This window comes from Pristis pectinata, chromosome 9 (assembly GCF_009764475.1).
Source record: "Pristis pectinata isolate sPriPec2 chromosome 9, sPriPec2.1.pri, whole genome shotgun sequence".
NCBI classification, from domain to species: Eukaryota; Metazoa; Chordata; class Chondrichthyes; order Rhinopristiformes; family Pristidae; genus Pristis; species Pristis pectinata.
This window is the reverse complement of record NC_067413.1, coordinates 78,589,502-78,606,061: the sequence shown is the minus strand read 5'-3', so window position 1 is coordinate 78,606,061 and position 16,560 is coordinate 78,589,502. Positions and strand designations below refer to the sequence as shown.

Sequence of the window (16,560 nt, the reverse complement as noted above, 5' to 3'; positions counted from 1 at the left end):
TAACTGATATTTGCTCGCAATTCTGAAATCAGGTGGTCATAGTTGCTTTTCATGATACTGAATCTTCCTAGACAAATCTTTCTAATTCACACTGTATTGCTTTCTCTCTAACATATCCTTAAGGGTATGTTTTAGTATGGACATTTGTATGCAAAATAATGGATTTTACTATCAATCTGTGATCATCTGTTAGTAAGGTAGACATGGTTATCAGTGCAACAGAACTTTGGCAATAATAACAAGAAGCAACGTAAAGACACAAAATTGGTTCAAATCGTTGATCCAGACAGAATGGATCCAAAAGCCCAAAAGGCAAATTAAGCTCCCTATAATGAAGGTAGGCTGTTTTTCCCCCCACAATTAAATGAATTGCCTTGGATATAGTGCCATTCAGTGGAATGAAAAGTCGAATATCATAGAGCCAAGTATAATATGATAAAGATTCCCGCGCACTTCCTCGTCGTCTACTGCAACGTGGGTTGTCCAGTCTCTACATCGCTGAGACCAAGCACAGACGAGGCGACCATTTCGCAGAGCACCTGCGCTCTATCCGCAATGGCCATTCCGAGCTCCCAGTCGCCTGCCATTTCAATTACCCTTCCTATTTCCACGCTGACCTGTCCATTCTCTGCCTTCTCTGCTGCCAGGGTGAGGCCCAACGCAAGTTGGAGGAACAACACCTCACATTCCGCCTGGGTAGTCTACAGCTCAATGGTATGAACATTGAGTTGCCAACTTCAGGTAACCCTTACACTCCGGTTTCCTCCATCCCACCTCGCCTCATTCCGTTCGTCCTCCAGCCCCTCTATTTTTATCTACTTCACCAGCACCACCCTCATCACTCCGTTCTGGTTCCATCCACCCACTATTCACACATTGGGCCAAACCACCCCCCCCCCCACTCCCGCCATCCGGTCCTGGTTTCATCTGCCCTTCACCTCTCTCCCAATGGTTCCCATTATTACCACCCTTACTTATCAGATTCTAGCACTAGTAGCCTTTGTGTTCCCACTGAGAGTAGGTTGTTTCCTTCCCGCTCCAACAGCTGTCGCTACCTTCACCCTCCCCACCCCCTTTCTGGCTCCGTCTTCCTCCATTTTTTTTGTCTGCTTCCATCTATCATGTCTCCCAACTCCTTCCCCCTTCCTTATCTGGCTCGATCCACCCGTCATCCTTCAACGCACCCCACCGCCCCCCCCCCCCTCACGCCCTCAGTCCACTAATCACCCTTGACCTCTGTCTCACCATTCCCCTCTCCTCTTTATACTGGCCATCTCCCCTCTCCACTCTCAGTCCTGATGCAGGGTTTCGACCCGAAACTTTGACAATTCCTTTACCCCACAGATGCTGATGAGTTCCTCCAGCAGAATGTTTGTTGCTCCAGATTCCAGCATCTGCAGTCTCTTGTTTCTGCTGACAAAGACACTGTTAGTGAACTGCTACTTAATTTGGATTAACCTTCTATTTTGTGACAAAACATATTATACGTTAAACCTCACAATCATACGGGAACGAATCATCTCTGTCATAGGATATCCCAGCACAAAGATTGCTATTTAATTGACGGATAACAATTTTTGACAGCCTCCACAAATATGTTCAGGATTTGGTAGTTTGATTACGTTGCTGTGAATCTCTAGTATATTTTGTTACATTTGAAAAAGTCAAATTGTAATTTTCAACATCAACATGAACAAGTTCCAAGTGCTAGAGAATTTACAACGAACATCAATGTTTTTCGATACTTTTGATAAAAACCGTCTTCATATGAGCTAAGAGCAAAATACACTTTCCGATAATTATGCTAAAAGTTCTTTTTTCACTATGCTGCTAACATTTTACCGCGCTAAAGAAAACACGGCGCACTCTAACAGTGAACAAAGCCCAGTTCCGTAACAATCGTATTCTCCCGTTACTTCTGTTTTCATTAAATACTGGTTGCATTTTCAATTCTTAATTAAAAACCCTAAATCCCATTAAATGAAAGACATCCTGACCAGTACAATCCAGGTTTTTTCCAATGCTGCTCACTATCCACGAATCTGCCAATTTAACTTCAAGTTAGTGCAGCCACTTTCCGACGAATAATTGGCAGGGAAACACCAGATTGAACAGAACTGAGCTGGGTCCAATTCTTGCGAGGGAACTGAGGCCGCTCTTTACAGAGTGCTCATTACAGATTACTTCTCAGTCGGGGTTTGGCCTCCTTCCCCTCACTTTTCATCCATGAATGCTTCGATAATCTTTGCGTCACCAATGAGGATGCAGTCGTGGTGCACAAGGGGCAGACGGAGATATAAAAGTGCAATAGCCAGACTGTACCCCAAATAACTTTTTATCACCTTGCAATCTCATCTGGAGAGAACAAGACTACAGGTAAAATCAGGTCCGTCTGATCTTGTGAAGGTATTTATTTCTTATCGATTCATTTTTCTTTCATTCTTAAATGTTGTTACTGGTCTTTATAGATATTTTGAAATTGCTCGGGTTTGTGAATCTCAGTTATAATTCAATTACCATAGATGTGGGATCAGAGAACAGCAACAAAGCACATCTCATGTGAAGAACTTTCGAGATAACTTGATTGATACCTTGTGTTAATTCCCTTTTAGCCTGTTTGGAGCAGTTTATATTTTATTTCAGATTTCCAACCTGCGGAGTACTTGGATTTAATTCTATGTCGGAGGCGTTTGTTTCTCCTAGATTGAACCCCGTTGATGTACCTAATAATTTTTTTATGCTTTTAAAATAATTAAAGAACTATAGGATGGGATATTTTTATTCATTCTTCTTTACAATCCCACAGATGATAGATATCTAGAAGTAAGGTGCAATTTTCATCAGGTTTTGTCTTCTTGAACCCCAGCTCTCTGCCATGGAGACCCCCTTGCTGCTTTGCACCGCTCTTCTCCTGGTTGGGTTCGTACCCGGGGATGACTGTCGAGCCCTACAGGACTCCGTATCAACTGAAAACGGCCCTGGTCAACAATCGGAGCTCCAGCAGTTAGCTCCACCCGTTGGGATTCGCTTCAGAGAGCCACAGGCCAAGGCGCACAATAATCTTTCACCTCCTGGTCGAAATCTACTTGAAATGTTTCCTTTCGAAAGAGCTTCCAAAATGCCACTGGCCCGGTTCCAGCGCAACCTACCTGGTAAAGTTGGGGACTTGGATCACGTTTACGGCAGATACCAAGATTTAGTGGATGAGATGTCGGAACGCGGAAAAAGACGCGACACGCCTCTCCTTTCCCTTAATGCACCTTTGCATGTTCTAAATAAACTGCTGGCGATAGCTAGAGCGGAGCAAATGGCCAAGCAAGCAGAGGAAAATAAGAAAATCATGGATGAAGTCGGGAAATAGAATCGCCCCGACCACAGTCTGCCGTCTATCACCCAGACACAGCGTTGCTCTCACCCTTCCCGTTTGTTCTTCAGGCGCTAAAGTAAAAATGCTGCACATTTTCTGCAAATTAACGTGCGTTTGACGGTCACTGTAGAATTCTAGATAATAAACGCATACATACCCAAACATTTATCCTGTGCGAGAGAATGCCTAATCTTTTATATTTCTAATAAAAGCTGCACGGTGACGGTCTACTTTCTTTATGCTTTATTGTGGAGGCAGTGTTTGTTAATAAAAAATCCAGTTCATTTTCTAAGATGTCTGAGGGAATTGTCTATGAACACACAATGAAAGCAAAGAACGGAATAAACTTCATGTTGCTGCGCGACCCACCTCCGTCGAGATTGTGCATTGTACCAGGGTGACGGGAACACGTTGGGCGAATGAACTGAGGACCTCCTGCTGGCCAGATTCTAGTCAGAAGGAGGCGCCGTGCTATTCGAAACATCAAAGCACACAGAACACTTTTAATTGAAAATACAAGGCAGCACTCGCACGTTACGTTTCATCAGAAGCCTTCCCCCTCCACCCGCTACGCCCCGTCACCTCACCGATAGCGGGTCCGCGATAAAGGTTAACACGAAAAGTTTCGGCCACCACAGTTGCCGTGAAATGATCGGTAACATTACCAGAAATTCCCATCAGTCTATCAAAATGTTTAGTGTCTTCGCGGCCCCGTCTTCCCTAACTGAGCGGTCAGTAGTGAGATTAACTCAGGGTGTTTCATAAAGAGACGACCTGAAGTATCCGCTCCTCAAATCCACAAGCATAAACCCAAATCAACAGCCTCGAATGTTGAGTGAACGTCAGGTTATATTTTACAATGACTGCTCTGGAAAGGTTAAGATATGTCTGCGGTTTTATCGTGTGCATTTGATTTTTCTATTTAGCCAGTGTGTTTAACCAGGAGAAGGAGAAGACATGGCGGGGTGTCTCATCTTCCTTCGCTTCGCCTCCGCCGCGCTCTTCATTTTGGACTGGAGCCGAGTTGTCAGAACCAGTCTGAAAGAAGGGGAATAGACAGACGCTCAGTTAGCTTTAAGCACGGACTGGAAGCTTTCCTGGAACATTGAATTGTTAGGATTGCTCGCGGTACCTTCAGGTCCGACAAACCTTTTTGTTTATTTCAAAAATAGACTTTATTCCTAACAAAAAGAAACAGTGCAAAACTTTTACATTCATGGTCATTACATTCAGTGGTGTTAACTTAGATTATTTTAAATAAAAACATAACACCATTGCCACATTTGCCCCCCCTGGCGTGATACACCCTTTCAATGTTTGAGGGGCTTCCTCACCCGGATCAGCCCCTCCATGTACGGTAGGGGAAGGAGCCCAGACTGTGGTCCTTCCCAACAGAGCCTTTGCATTGGCTGCACCAAACTTCCATGCATCCCTCACCAAGTACTCCTGCAGCCTGGAATGTGCCAGTTAGCAGCATTCCCTTAAAGACATCTCCCTGTACTGGAAGACTAATAAGTTTCCAGCAGACTAAAGGGCTGTCTTTCACCGAGCTGATGACCTTCTAGTAGCCCTTGAAAAACACAATGATTCTGGAGGAACTTAGCAGGCCAGGCAACATCCGTGGAGAAAAGCAGGCGGTCAACGTTTCGGGTCAGGACCCTTCTTCAGGACTGAAGGTAGGAAAAGGGGAAGCCCAATATATAGGAGAAAAAAGCAGAGCAGTGATAGGTGGACAAAAGAGGGGAGGTGGGGTGGGCACAAGCGGGTGATAGGTAGAAGTAGGTAAGAGATAGTGATAGGCAGGTGCAGGGGACGAGGGGAGAGCAGATCCACCAGGGGATGGGTCAAAGGTAAGGAGAAAAAAAGGGGTAGAAAAAAGAGAGAGAGGCTGTGAAAGGAAAGAAAAGTAGAGGCATGGTTGGGGGGGATGTGGTGGGGGAGGGGGGTGGGGATTACTTAAAGTGGGAGAATTCAATGTTCATGCTGTTAGGCTGCAAGTTTCCAAGATAGAAAATGAGGTGCTGTTCCTCCAGTTTGCACTTGGATTCCGCCTGGCAGTGGAGGAGGCCGAGGACTGACATATCAGTGATGGAGTGGGAGGGGGAGTTGAAGTGACTGGCAACGGGGAGGTGCAGATCATGTTTATGGACAGAGCACAGGTGTTCTGCGAAATGGTCACTTAGTCTGCATTTGCTCTCCACGGATGCTGCCTGGCCTGCTGAGTTCCTCCAGCATCATAGTGTTCCAGCATCTGCAGTCCTTTGTTTCTCTTCCAGCAGCCCTTGATGTCTGTCTCAGTGTGTCCCAATCTCACTGAGACTGATGGTCGTCTCACAGTCTCACTGTCTCAGCCCTTGATGTCTGTCTCGCCTGTAGATCAGAGTCCTCTGCTACGCAGCTGCTGGAGATAAAGCGAGACAAGGACCCTTGCATCTTTCTCCACACCCTCTTAGCAAATCCACTCTGCAAAGAGGTGGGTGACTGTCTCTTCCCCACCACAGCTGTCCCGAGGGCAGTGTGCATTGGGGATGATATGTCTCCTGTACAGGAATGATCTGACTGTGAGAGCCCCTGTCTCCGCCAGCCAAGCAACGTCTTGGTGTTTGTTGGTGAGTTCTGACAATGAGGTGTTCTGCCAGATGATTTGGACAGTTTGCTCAGGGAACCACCTCACAGTCTCCAAAGAGTCCCTGTCCCGCAGTGTCTGCAGTACATTCCATGCTGACCACCGCCTAATGGACTTGTGGTCAAAGGTGTTTCCTTGAAGAAATCTTCCACGAAGGACAGGTAGTGTGGCAACGTCCAGCTGACTGGGACATTACGCGGCAATGGGGCCAGACCTATCTGCCACAACACCAGGGACAGGGAGAACCTCAGCACGTAGTGACACTTTGTGCCCAGGTACTTTGGATCCACGCACAGCCTGATGCAGCCACACACAAAGGAGGCCATCAGGATGAGGGCAACATTGGGTACACTTTTGGCAGCATGTCAGACTCCATGAGGAACGGCATCATCACCCTCATCAACAAGCAGAAGTGGGGGAGGGAGGACATCAGGAATTAGAGATCCATTTTTCTCTTGAATGTGGATTATAAGATCCTGTCCAAGGCCATTGCCAACCGGCTTAAGTTTGCTCTGGGACAGGTGATCCACCTGGACAAACCTGTGCTGTACCTGGCAGGGAAATCTCTGACAGCCTTGTGCTGCTCAGGGATACCATTGCCTATGTGCAGGACAGAGGGCTGGATGCCTACCTGGTCAGCTTGGACCAGGAGAAGGCCTTTGACAGATTATCACAAATATACATGATGGACATGCTCTCTAAAATGGGTATTGGGGATGGAATCAGAGATTGGATCCAACTGCTCTACACAGATATCTGTAGTGCAGTTCAAATCAATGGGTGGGAGACAGATAGCTTTCCCACCAAGTCTGGAGTCAGGCAGGGTTGTCTACTCTCCCCTGTATTGTTTTTGCGTTGCATAGAACCCTTTGCCAAATTCAACAGGAAGGATGAGAGCAGAAGAGGGGTGACATTGCCAGGCAGTGGAGGCACCCAGATCAGAACCTTTCAATACATGGATGATGTCACCATCTTCTGCTTGGATCCATGGTCAGTTCGCAGATTGACCAGCATCTGTGACCACTTTGAGTTGGCATCAGGGGCCAGAGTCAACCGTAGTAAGAGTGAGGCCATGCTCTTCAGAAACTGGCCTGACCGTTCCAACATCCCCTACACTGTCAGGTCTGACTATCTGAAGGTGCTGGGGATCTGGTTCAGAGGGTCTGAGACATGTAACAAGAATTGGCTGGAGTGGATTGGGAAGGTCAAACAAAAATTGTGTCTGTGGAAATGGCGCTCTCTGTCAATAACTGGGAAAAACTTGGTCATCAGGTGTGACATGCTCTCAGGGCTGCTGTACTTGTCGCGAGTGTCGCCTTTGGGTCCAACAAACCGCACAAATGCAGATTCATTTGGTACGAAGCACAGTCTGTACCCAGACTTCGGATGGCCCATGCTACAGCAAGGCACATCATGTACAGAGTGGTTTTTTCTTGCATTTTGGGCTCATATGCACATGTACTTGCCCTTCACCAAAGAATGTCCTTAGTTCTGTCAGGGTTACTCAAAAGCGATGTACAAACCCAACTGTACCTAATGCAGACTTCGCCAAATATCCATTCCATTTACATTAAACACTACCTGGCAGACTTATCTTTTCTCAAATTATTCCCTGCCACGGTTTTCACCCTGTACCTTAAATGGGTGTAAACTGATCACTTCCCACCTTTTGTGAAGAATTTCACAATTTCACATAGCTCAAAGGTTTTGTTATCCAAATACTTCAAATTTGTGGTCAAGTAAAAGTTATGAAAGTATATCTCAGAGAGTTGTAGAGTTTGAAGAAGGGAGCGGGATCAGGGTAGAGGCTGCTAGGAAAGGGAGCTGAGGAACAGTGTCTGGCAGTAACCTGTGTTTGCGGTCAGAGTGCTGTATTAATCCGCTCTGCCATCTTCAAGATCTCTAGAAGAACGCACAAGATTTCTCCTTTATTACAGCCTTAGAAAAACTGTACCATTAACAGAGTTTCCTATTCTTCCTATTAAAATATGACGGCCTCATACCCTTTATGTGGAATTTTAGATGCTGAGTATTGGCTAATTCCAACAGGCAGCTTTGAAATGTATCACTGCCATCCCTTTGTTTGCCACATTTCAAAGGTTTTGTTAACCAAATATCTCAAATTTATGACCAAGTAAAGTACATCTCGGAGACTAGTAGAGCTTGAAGGAGGGAAAGATTCAGGATGGAGGCTGCTAGGGAAGGGAGCTGAGGAATAGTGTGTTGGTAAGACCCTGTGTTTGTGGTAAGAGTGTGCCTAAGTGAGCTTAGAGAAGCATACTTGTTCACGTGCGTGCACGTGTGTGTGTGTGTGTGTGTGTGTGTGTGTATGTGTGTGTTACACCTATTCTAACTGTGGAGACATGAGATGCAGGGATTAGTTCCTTTGGTGCAGTGGTAACTATCACTGTGAACTTTTACCATCAACCTATTATTTGTAAGCAGTGTTGAAGAATTATGAAGAAATCCGAAAGTGGGAGCAAACTCCAGAACACATTATCATCTTCTGGAGAGGAAAGGAGGAAAGAACAGAGTCAGAGAAAGATTAGGATAAATAGTAAACAAGGAGAAAGGGATGGGATCAGGGTGGGGTGTGCGAGGGAAGGGAGATGAGGATGTGTGTTGGCAAGGTCCAGTGTCCGTGTCCATGTGCCAGAGTGCCCCGTGAGAGTTTTTGTGTGTGTGTGTGTGTGTGTGTGTGTGTGCGCACGCGCATGCGCTAGGTCTGTTCTAACCATAGAGACATGAGTTGCTGGGGTCAGTTCCATTGGTGCAACGATAATGAAGATCTTTAACGTTATGAAGAACTTCAAAAGTGTATAACTTCACATAAGCAAACTCCAGAAAATACCATCAACTTCTGGAGAGGAAAGGAGGAAAGAAATGAGTCAGAGAAAAATCGGGTAAAAAAAATTAAACAAAGAGAAATTAAACATGTGAGACCAGTCATCATTTGTGGCAGGGCTTATGTGCTATAACAGACTACAAAATGAAGTCGGGCAGCATCGCTGACAACAGCGCATCCCTTTCTGATGAGCTTAACACATTCTATGTACATTTTGAACAGAAGGGGATTGGAATGGGACCACCTGCCCCAACAGCCTCCAAAGCACATGAACCCAGATGTAAGATCAGTCTTTCGGAGAGTAGATCCTGCGCAGATCAGCTGGCAGGGGTATTTCCAGACAGTTTTAATCTCTCCCTGCTTCAATCTGAAGTTCCCACCTGCTTTAAGAAGGCCACTGTCATCCCAGTACCTAAGAAAAACAAGCTAACATGCCTTAATGACTACTGCCTGGTGGCTCTGACATCCACCATCATGAAGTGTTTCAAGGTCATGGCACATATCTCTAACTCATTTCTTTCCTCCTTTCCTCTAGACATATCTCTAGCCTCCTAGACAACTTTGACCCACTGCAATTCGCCTATCCCCAAAACAGCTCAACGGCGGAAGCCGTCTCCTTGGCCCTACACTCATCTCTGGAGCATCTGGACAGCAAAGACATCTATGTTAGACTATTGTTTATTGACTACAGCTCCGCCTTCAGTACTATAATTCCAAGCAAACTCATCTCCAAATCCCAAGACCTGGGACTCAACACCTCCCTTTGCAACTGGATCCTTGACTCTCTGACCAACAGACCGCAATCAGTGCAGATAGGCAGCAACATCCCCCGCCATGATTATTCTCAACACTGGTGCCCCACAAGCCTGCATCCTCAGCACCCTATTCTACTCCCTATACACACATGACTGTGCGGCCAGATTCTGCTCCAACGCCATCTAGAAATTTGCAAGATGGTGCCGGACAGGTTGACCTTTTAAACCTGAAAACTACAGTGGAAACTACTGCAGTAAACAACATACTTTTAAGCCATTAAAATGAATTAGAAGTACTTCGAACCCAAGATAGAACAGGCAGACTTGGAACAGACCACCCAAAAGGTGAACACAGTAGCTAGAAACACAGGGGAGGCCTCCATTGTCTCAGAAAATGTGTCTGCAGGGCAGGGCTCAGGTAAGTCCTAAGTTCCCCCCTCCCTAGCATCCTCCTGGTTAATGTGCCGTCATTAGAAAACAAGATTGAAGACCTCAGAGCAAGATTGCTTTATCGGAGGTACATGAGAGACTGCTGTGTATTCTGTTTCACAGAGACATGGCTCACTCCCAACCCTCCTGACACAGTGCTCCAGCCTGAGGGGTTTTTCAGTCTCTGAGGCTGACATCTGGGCATCCTGCAAGAGGGTGAATCCATGAAAGGTGTCTGGTCCAGATGGTGTTCCTGGCCGAGCACTAAAGATCTGTGTGGACCAACTGGCTGGAGTATTTACGGACATACGGTATTGGTATTGGTTTATTATTGTCACTTGTACCGAGGTACAGTGAAAAGCTTGTCTTACAAACCGATTGTACAGGTCAATTTATTACACAGTGCAGTTACATTGAGTCAGCACAGAGTGCATTGATGTAGTACAGGTAAAAACAATAACAGTACAGAGTAAAGTGTCACAGCTACAGAGAAAGTGCAGTGCAATAAGGTGTGTGGTCACAACAAGGTAGATCGTGAGGTCAGAGTCCATCTCATTGTATAAGGGAACCGTCCAATAGTCTTATCACAGTCTTATCACAATCATATTCAACCTCCCACTTCTGCGGTCTGAGGTTTCCACCTGTTTCAAAAAGGCATCTATTGTACCAGTGCCCAAGAAGAGCACAGTGACCTGCCTCAATGACTACAATGGCACTTACATCAACACTAATGAAGTGCTTTGAGAGGTCAGTTATGGCGCGAATCAACTCCTGCCTCAGAGATGACCTGGATCCGCTCCAATTTGCCTACCACCACAAAGGTCAATAGCAGATGCGATTTCTCTGGCTCTTCGCTCTGCTCTGTTCCATGTGGATAACAGGAACTCATATGTCAGGCTGCTGTTCATTGACTACAGCTTGGCATCCAACCCAATTACACCACCCAAACTCATCATCAAGTTTCGATACCTGGGCCTCTGTACCTCCCTCTGCAACTGGATACTTGACTTCCTCATCGGCAGATCTCAATCAGTGAGGATCTCTTCCTCACTGACTATCGACATAGGTGCACCTCAAGGCTGCGTGCTTAGCCCCCTGCTCTACTCTCTATACACACATGACTGTGAGGCTAAGCACAGTTCCAATGCCATCTTCAAATTCGCCGATGACACTACTGTTGTTGGACGAATCACAGGTGGCGATGAATCAGCTTACCAGAGCGAGATAGGTTACCTGATTGAGTGGTGCCGCAAAAACAACCTCTCGCTCAGCGTCAGCAAAACTAAAGAGCTGATTGTTAACTTCAGGAAAGGGAAGGATGGTGAACATGCACCAGTCTACATTGGGGGATCGGCAGTGAAGAGAGTCAGCAGCCTTAAATTACTGGGCGTTAACATATTGGGTGACCTGTCCTGGGCCCAGCATATAGATGCAATCATAAGGAAAGCATGGCAGCATCTTTACTTTCTTAGGAGGTTAAGGAGGTTCAGCTTGTCATCAAACATGCTAACAAACTTCTACAGATGTACTCTTGAAAGTATCCTGACCAGTTGCATCATGGTCTGGTACGGCAATTCGAATTTGCAGGAATGTAAGAAGCTGCAGAGAGTAGTGGACTCTGCCCATTACATCAAGGGCACATCCCTCTCTGCCATTGGTAGTACCTACAGGAGGTACTGCCTCAAGAAGGCAACATCCATCATCAAAGATCCCCACCATCCAGGCCATGCCATCTTCTCACAGCTGCCACTGGGCAGGAGGTACAGAAGCCTGAAGTCCCACACCACCAGGTTCAAGAATAGCTACTTCCCTTCAACCATTCGGTTCTTGAACCAAGTGGCAAAACCCTACACTACAGTTTAGCAATATTATGACCATTTTACACTAAAATGGACTTTTTCTTTGTTCTAATTGTGTTTTCTTGTAAAAGTTGTGTATAGTTTATGTTTAATTTATGTTTTTTTTGTGAATGCTGCTTATTTGATGCTGTGTGCCTGTGATGCTGATGCATTAATTTTTTCATTGCACCTATACATACATGTACTTGTGCATATGACAATAAACTCGACTTTAACTTTGCAGATGATACCATTGTACTGGGCCGAATCTCAAATAACGATGAGTCGGAGTACAGGAAGGAGATAGAGAGCTTAGTGACACGGTGTCATGACCACAACCTTTCCTTCAATGTCAGCAAAACAAAGAGCTGGTCATTGACTTTAGGAAGGGGGATGGTGCACACGCTCCTGTTTACGTTAACAATGCTGAGGTTGAGATGGTTGAAAGCTTCAAGTTCGCATGAGTGAACATCACTAATAGCCTGTCCTGGTCCAACCATGTAGATGCCACGGCCAAGAAAGCTCACCAGCGCCTCTACTTCCTCAGGAAGCTAAAGTAATTTAGCATATCCCCTTTGACCCTCACCAATTTTTATCAATGTACTGTAGCGACTCACTGCACCGGCATCGAACCGGCTCCCGACATCGCGAACATCGTCGGAGGCCCCGATCCAAGATGGCGCAGGGCCCTCCTTCTTCCCCATTGTCGGGCTAGGAAAGCCTGCACGTGGGAAGGTCAGGTGACCCGCACATGACGTCAGCGCGGGAACTGTAGCGCGGGAAGTTTTCGGATATTAAAGGCGCACCGCGCCCCTGTCTTCATTCGACTCCTGATTTCGAACCAGCGACTCTGTGTCTTCATTTCGTAGTGTGTAGCTGGCTGCTACAGTACCATAGAAAACATCCTATCCAGATGCATCACAGCTTGGTGTGGCAACTGCTCTGCCAGCGACCGCAAGAAACTGCAGAGAGTTGTGGACACAGCTCAGCACATCACAGAAACCAGCCTCCCCTCCATGGACTCTGTCTACACTTCTCGCTGCCTCGGTAAAGCAGCCAGCATAATCAAAGACCCCACCCACGTCGGATATTCTCTCTTCTCCCCCCTCCCATCGGGCAGAAGATACAAAAGCCTGAAAGCATGTACATCCAGGCTCAAGGATAGCTTCTATCCTGCTGTTATCAGACTATTGAACGGTCCCCTAGTATGGTAAGATGGACTCTTGACCTCACAATCTGCCTCGTTATGGCCTTGCACCTATTGTCTACCTGCAGTGCACTTTCTCTGTAACTGTAACATTCTGTTATTGTTTTCCCTTGTACTACCTCAATGCTCTGTTGTAATGGAATGATCTGTATGGACGGCATACAAACAAGTTTTTCTCTGTACCTTGGCACATGTGACAATAATAATAAACCAAAACCAACCAAACCAAAATTTTGACCACCTATGCAAGGACTGAAAATAACTCCCTGAACCAACAGAGAAAATCACAAAATAAATGTTACAGAGTCATAGAGTCATACAGCACAGAAATGGGCCCATAGACTCACTATGTCCATGCTAAACTTTTTGCCCATTTACACTAATCCCATCTGCCTGTATTAAGTCCCCATCCTTCCATGCCTTGCATATTTAACTGTTTGTCTAAATACTTCTTACATATAGGAATTGTATCTGAATCCAGTACCTTCTCTGGCAGCACGTTCCACGTACCAACCACTCTCTGTGTATAAAACTTACCACTCAGATCCTCTTTGAAACTCGTTCCTCTCACCTGAAACCCATATATATTTCAAACAGCAAAGGGACCAGCACTGATTCCTGTGGTACACCGCTAGTTACAGACTTCCAATCAGAAAACCATCCTCCCACCACTGCACTTTGTCCCCTATCACCAAGTCAATTTTGGATTTAATTAGCCACCTTGCCTTGGATCCCATGTGCTTTAACCTTCTGGACCATCACACCATGAGGACCTTGTCAAATGCCTTACTAAAATCAATATATAGATAATATCTACCACCCTACCTTCAACAATCTCCGTTGTTACCTCCTTGAAAGACTCAGTCAAATTAGTGAGACAGGATTTCCCCCTCACAAAGCCCTGCAGACTATCTTTACAGGGTCTGCCTTCCAAACGTACACTAATCTAGAATTTTCTTCAATAATTTCCCTATCACTGATGTAAGGCTCATTGGACTGTAGTTACCTGGTTTATCCCTACCATCCTTCTTAAATAAAGGAACTACATTAGCTATTATTCAGTCTTCTGATACCTCACTTGTGACTAATGAATTTGCAAAAATCTCCGCCAGGGCCCCAGCAATCTCCTATTTTGTTTCCCATAGTATTCTGACATGTTCTATTCCTTTGCTGCTTGGACAATCCAATGCAAGGTTTTAAGATAATATTCAGATAAAAAAGCTAAATTATTTTCTCCTGCGGCAAGGACTTTTCGGTTCAGGACTAATAATATTTTCAAAGAATGAGAAACTGAACATTTTTCAAGATATTATGTAAGGAGTAATTTGCAAATGGAAATTAACTGATATTTGCTTGCAATTCTGAAATCAGGTGATCACGGTTTCTTTTCGTGATACTGAATATTCCTAGACAAATCTTTCTAAGTCACACTTATTGCTTTCTCTCCAACATGTCCTTATGACTATGTCTTAGTAATGGGCATTTGTATGCAAAATAATCATCTTTTCCAACAATCTGATTATTTGTGAGTGGAATCTACATAGCTACAAATGCAACACATCTTTGGCAGTAATAAAAATAAGCAATGTAAGGACACATAATTGGATTAGACCATTAAAATGGACACAAAAGCACAAAGGGAATTCAAGCTCCTTATAATGAAGGGAGGTTGTTTTTTACAATTATGGGTATTGACCTGGGTATAATGCCATTCATTGAAATGAAAACTCAGATATCATGGAATTACGTAGAATACACATCCCTGTTAAAGACGTTGTTAGTGAGTTGTCATTCAATATGGATTAATGTTGCATTCTATTTTTGTGACAAAACATGCTATTATCAGTCAAATCACACATTCCTGCTGCAATTAACATCATCCCTGTCAAAGTATATCTCAGAACAAAGGTTGTTATTCCATTGATAGAGAATTAGTTTTTGACAATCTCTGCAAATATGTTACGGATTTATCAGTTGTTCTGAATTTCTCATTATTTTCTCATAATACATTTGAAAATGTCAGATTGAAATTTTCAACATCATTGTGATTAAGTTCCCTGATGGGGAATTTACAAAGAATGTCAATGTCTGTTAATATACTTTGACAAAAACTGTTGTCATATGAAATAAGGGTAAAATGCACCTTCCAATAATCATGCTAAAGGTTTTTTTCACTATGCTGTTAAAATTGCATGGCAAAACAAAAAGCACAGCAGCTCTTTAAGCAATCAGTCTGAAACATTGCTGTTATGGAAGTATATCCAAAAATTCCAAAGTCCTAAAGGCTTTATGGATAAGGAAAAGGGTTTTCTTTATTAGTATTGTTCTTCATTGAAACTAGCAACTAAATCTAAAAATGAAGCAACTAAACTAATGCTGTAAATTATGTATTTGTAAGAATGATTCCTGCATATGTGACTTATAAAGAAATGTCAGACTGAAGACATGCAACAGCAAGTGAAGAATTATTGTTGGGTACATTTACATGAGGTTTTCAAAGCTGATATAAAACAATTTCATTTTACAAGGGCACTAGATTTATCATGAAAATAATCTCCATTAAGAGTTAGAACTCATGTGAAGAGGACAGTAAAGCATGCTTAAACTGAATGGAGGAGTGAACCTCACTTCGTTTTCTTTTGGAATTAGATTTAAATTTATGTATGATATACATTTCACCAGTTTACTCTGGCTTTACCTATAATTATGTGAGGGACTAATCTGGATTACAATGTTGATTAGCCCAACTCTGTTACAGTTGGGGAGGTATTCATTCTGCATGCACAATAATTTGATTTTGGCACTTCCTTAACACAACATCATGGGGTTGAATTTCAGGAGTGGCCATCACTAATTCAGGTTAGCCAGCTATGTAGCTGGAAATGGTGATCTCTGCACCATACATACATCACTCACCCATCTATATCCGTCACTCAGGATATGCAACTAATATTCTATGCTCCATTATATCCTCATGTATTTCCTGCTATTCCAATAACAATTTTTTTAGCCAGAGGTTTTTGTGGCTTGCTGAAAGCCATGGCTGACTGTCAGGGAGACCAGGCATCCTTATATCCTGCTGCAGCACTGGAGGCCTTAGTGGGTAGGAAGGGAGGATCCCTGACTACAGGGGAGCATGCCAAGTGACATAGGGAGGAGAGAACAGTCAAGAAAAATGCCAGCAGTGCAACCTCAGGCATGGATGCAGAGCTGCAAGGTGTGCAATAATCTAACTATTTTAGTGCTCCAGTGACCCGTGTATAATCCTGACCTCCGGTGCTCTCTGGGTGGAGTTTGCACAGTCTCCTCATGACCATAGGGGTTTCCCCCGGGTGCTTTGGTTTCCTCCCACGTCCCAAAGGCGCGCTGGTAGGTTAATTGGCAAATATAAGTTATCCTGGTTTGTGGCAAATGAATCAATGGCTGATGGCAGGTGAGAGAGATTAAGTTGCAGGGTTACATGGAAATAAGAAAGGGAATGAGACTAATGGGA

The 16,560-nt window shown here is 44.5% G+C and overlaps 2 protein-coding genes across 2 annotated transcripts in view; one reads left to right on the top strand and one right to left on the bottom strand.

The window, feature by feature from the left end:
• The first annotated feature begins 2,343 nt into the window (after positions 1–2,343).
• LOC127574012 (corticoliberin-like) lies at positions 2,344–3,361 on the top strand. The gene is made up of 2 exons (XM_052022605.1): positions 2,344–2,386; positions 2,867–3,361. Exon 2 carries the CDS (start codon positions 2,876–2,878, stop codon positions 3,359–3,361), a length of 486 nt encoding a protein of 161 aa, XP_051878565.1. The 5' UTR covers positions 2,344–2,386; positions 2,867–2,875.
• A 924-nt stretch (positions 3,362–4,285) lies between these two features.
• Positions 4,286–16,560, bottom strand: part of LOC127574011 (tripartite motif-containing protein 54-like) — a 58,785-nt gene continuing 46,510 nt past the window's right edge. Inside the window, exon 10 of the mRNA XM_052022604.1 lies at positions 4,286–4,405. Within this exon, the coding sequence (XP_051878564.1) occupies positions 4,286–4,405 (120 nt within the window). The remainder of the gene's footprint in view (positions 4,406–16,560) is intronic.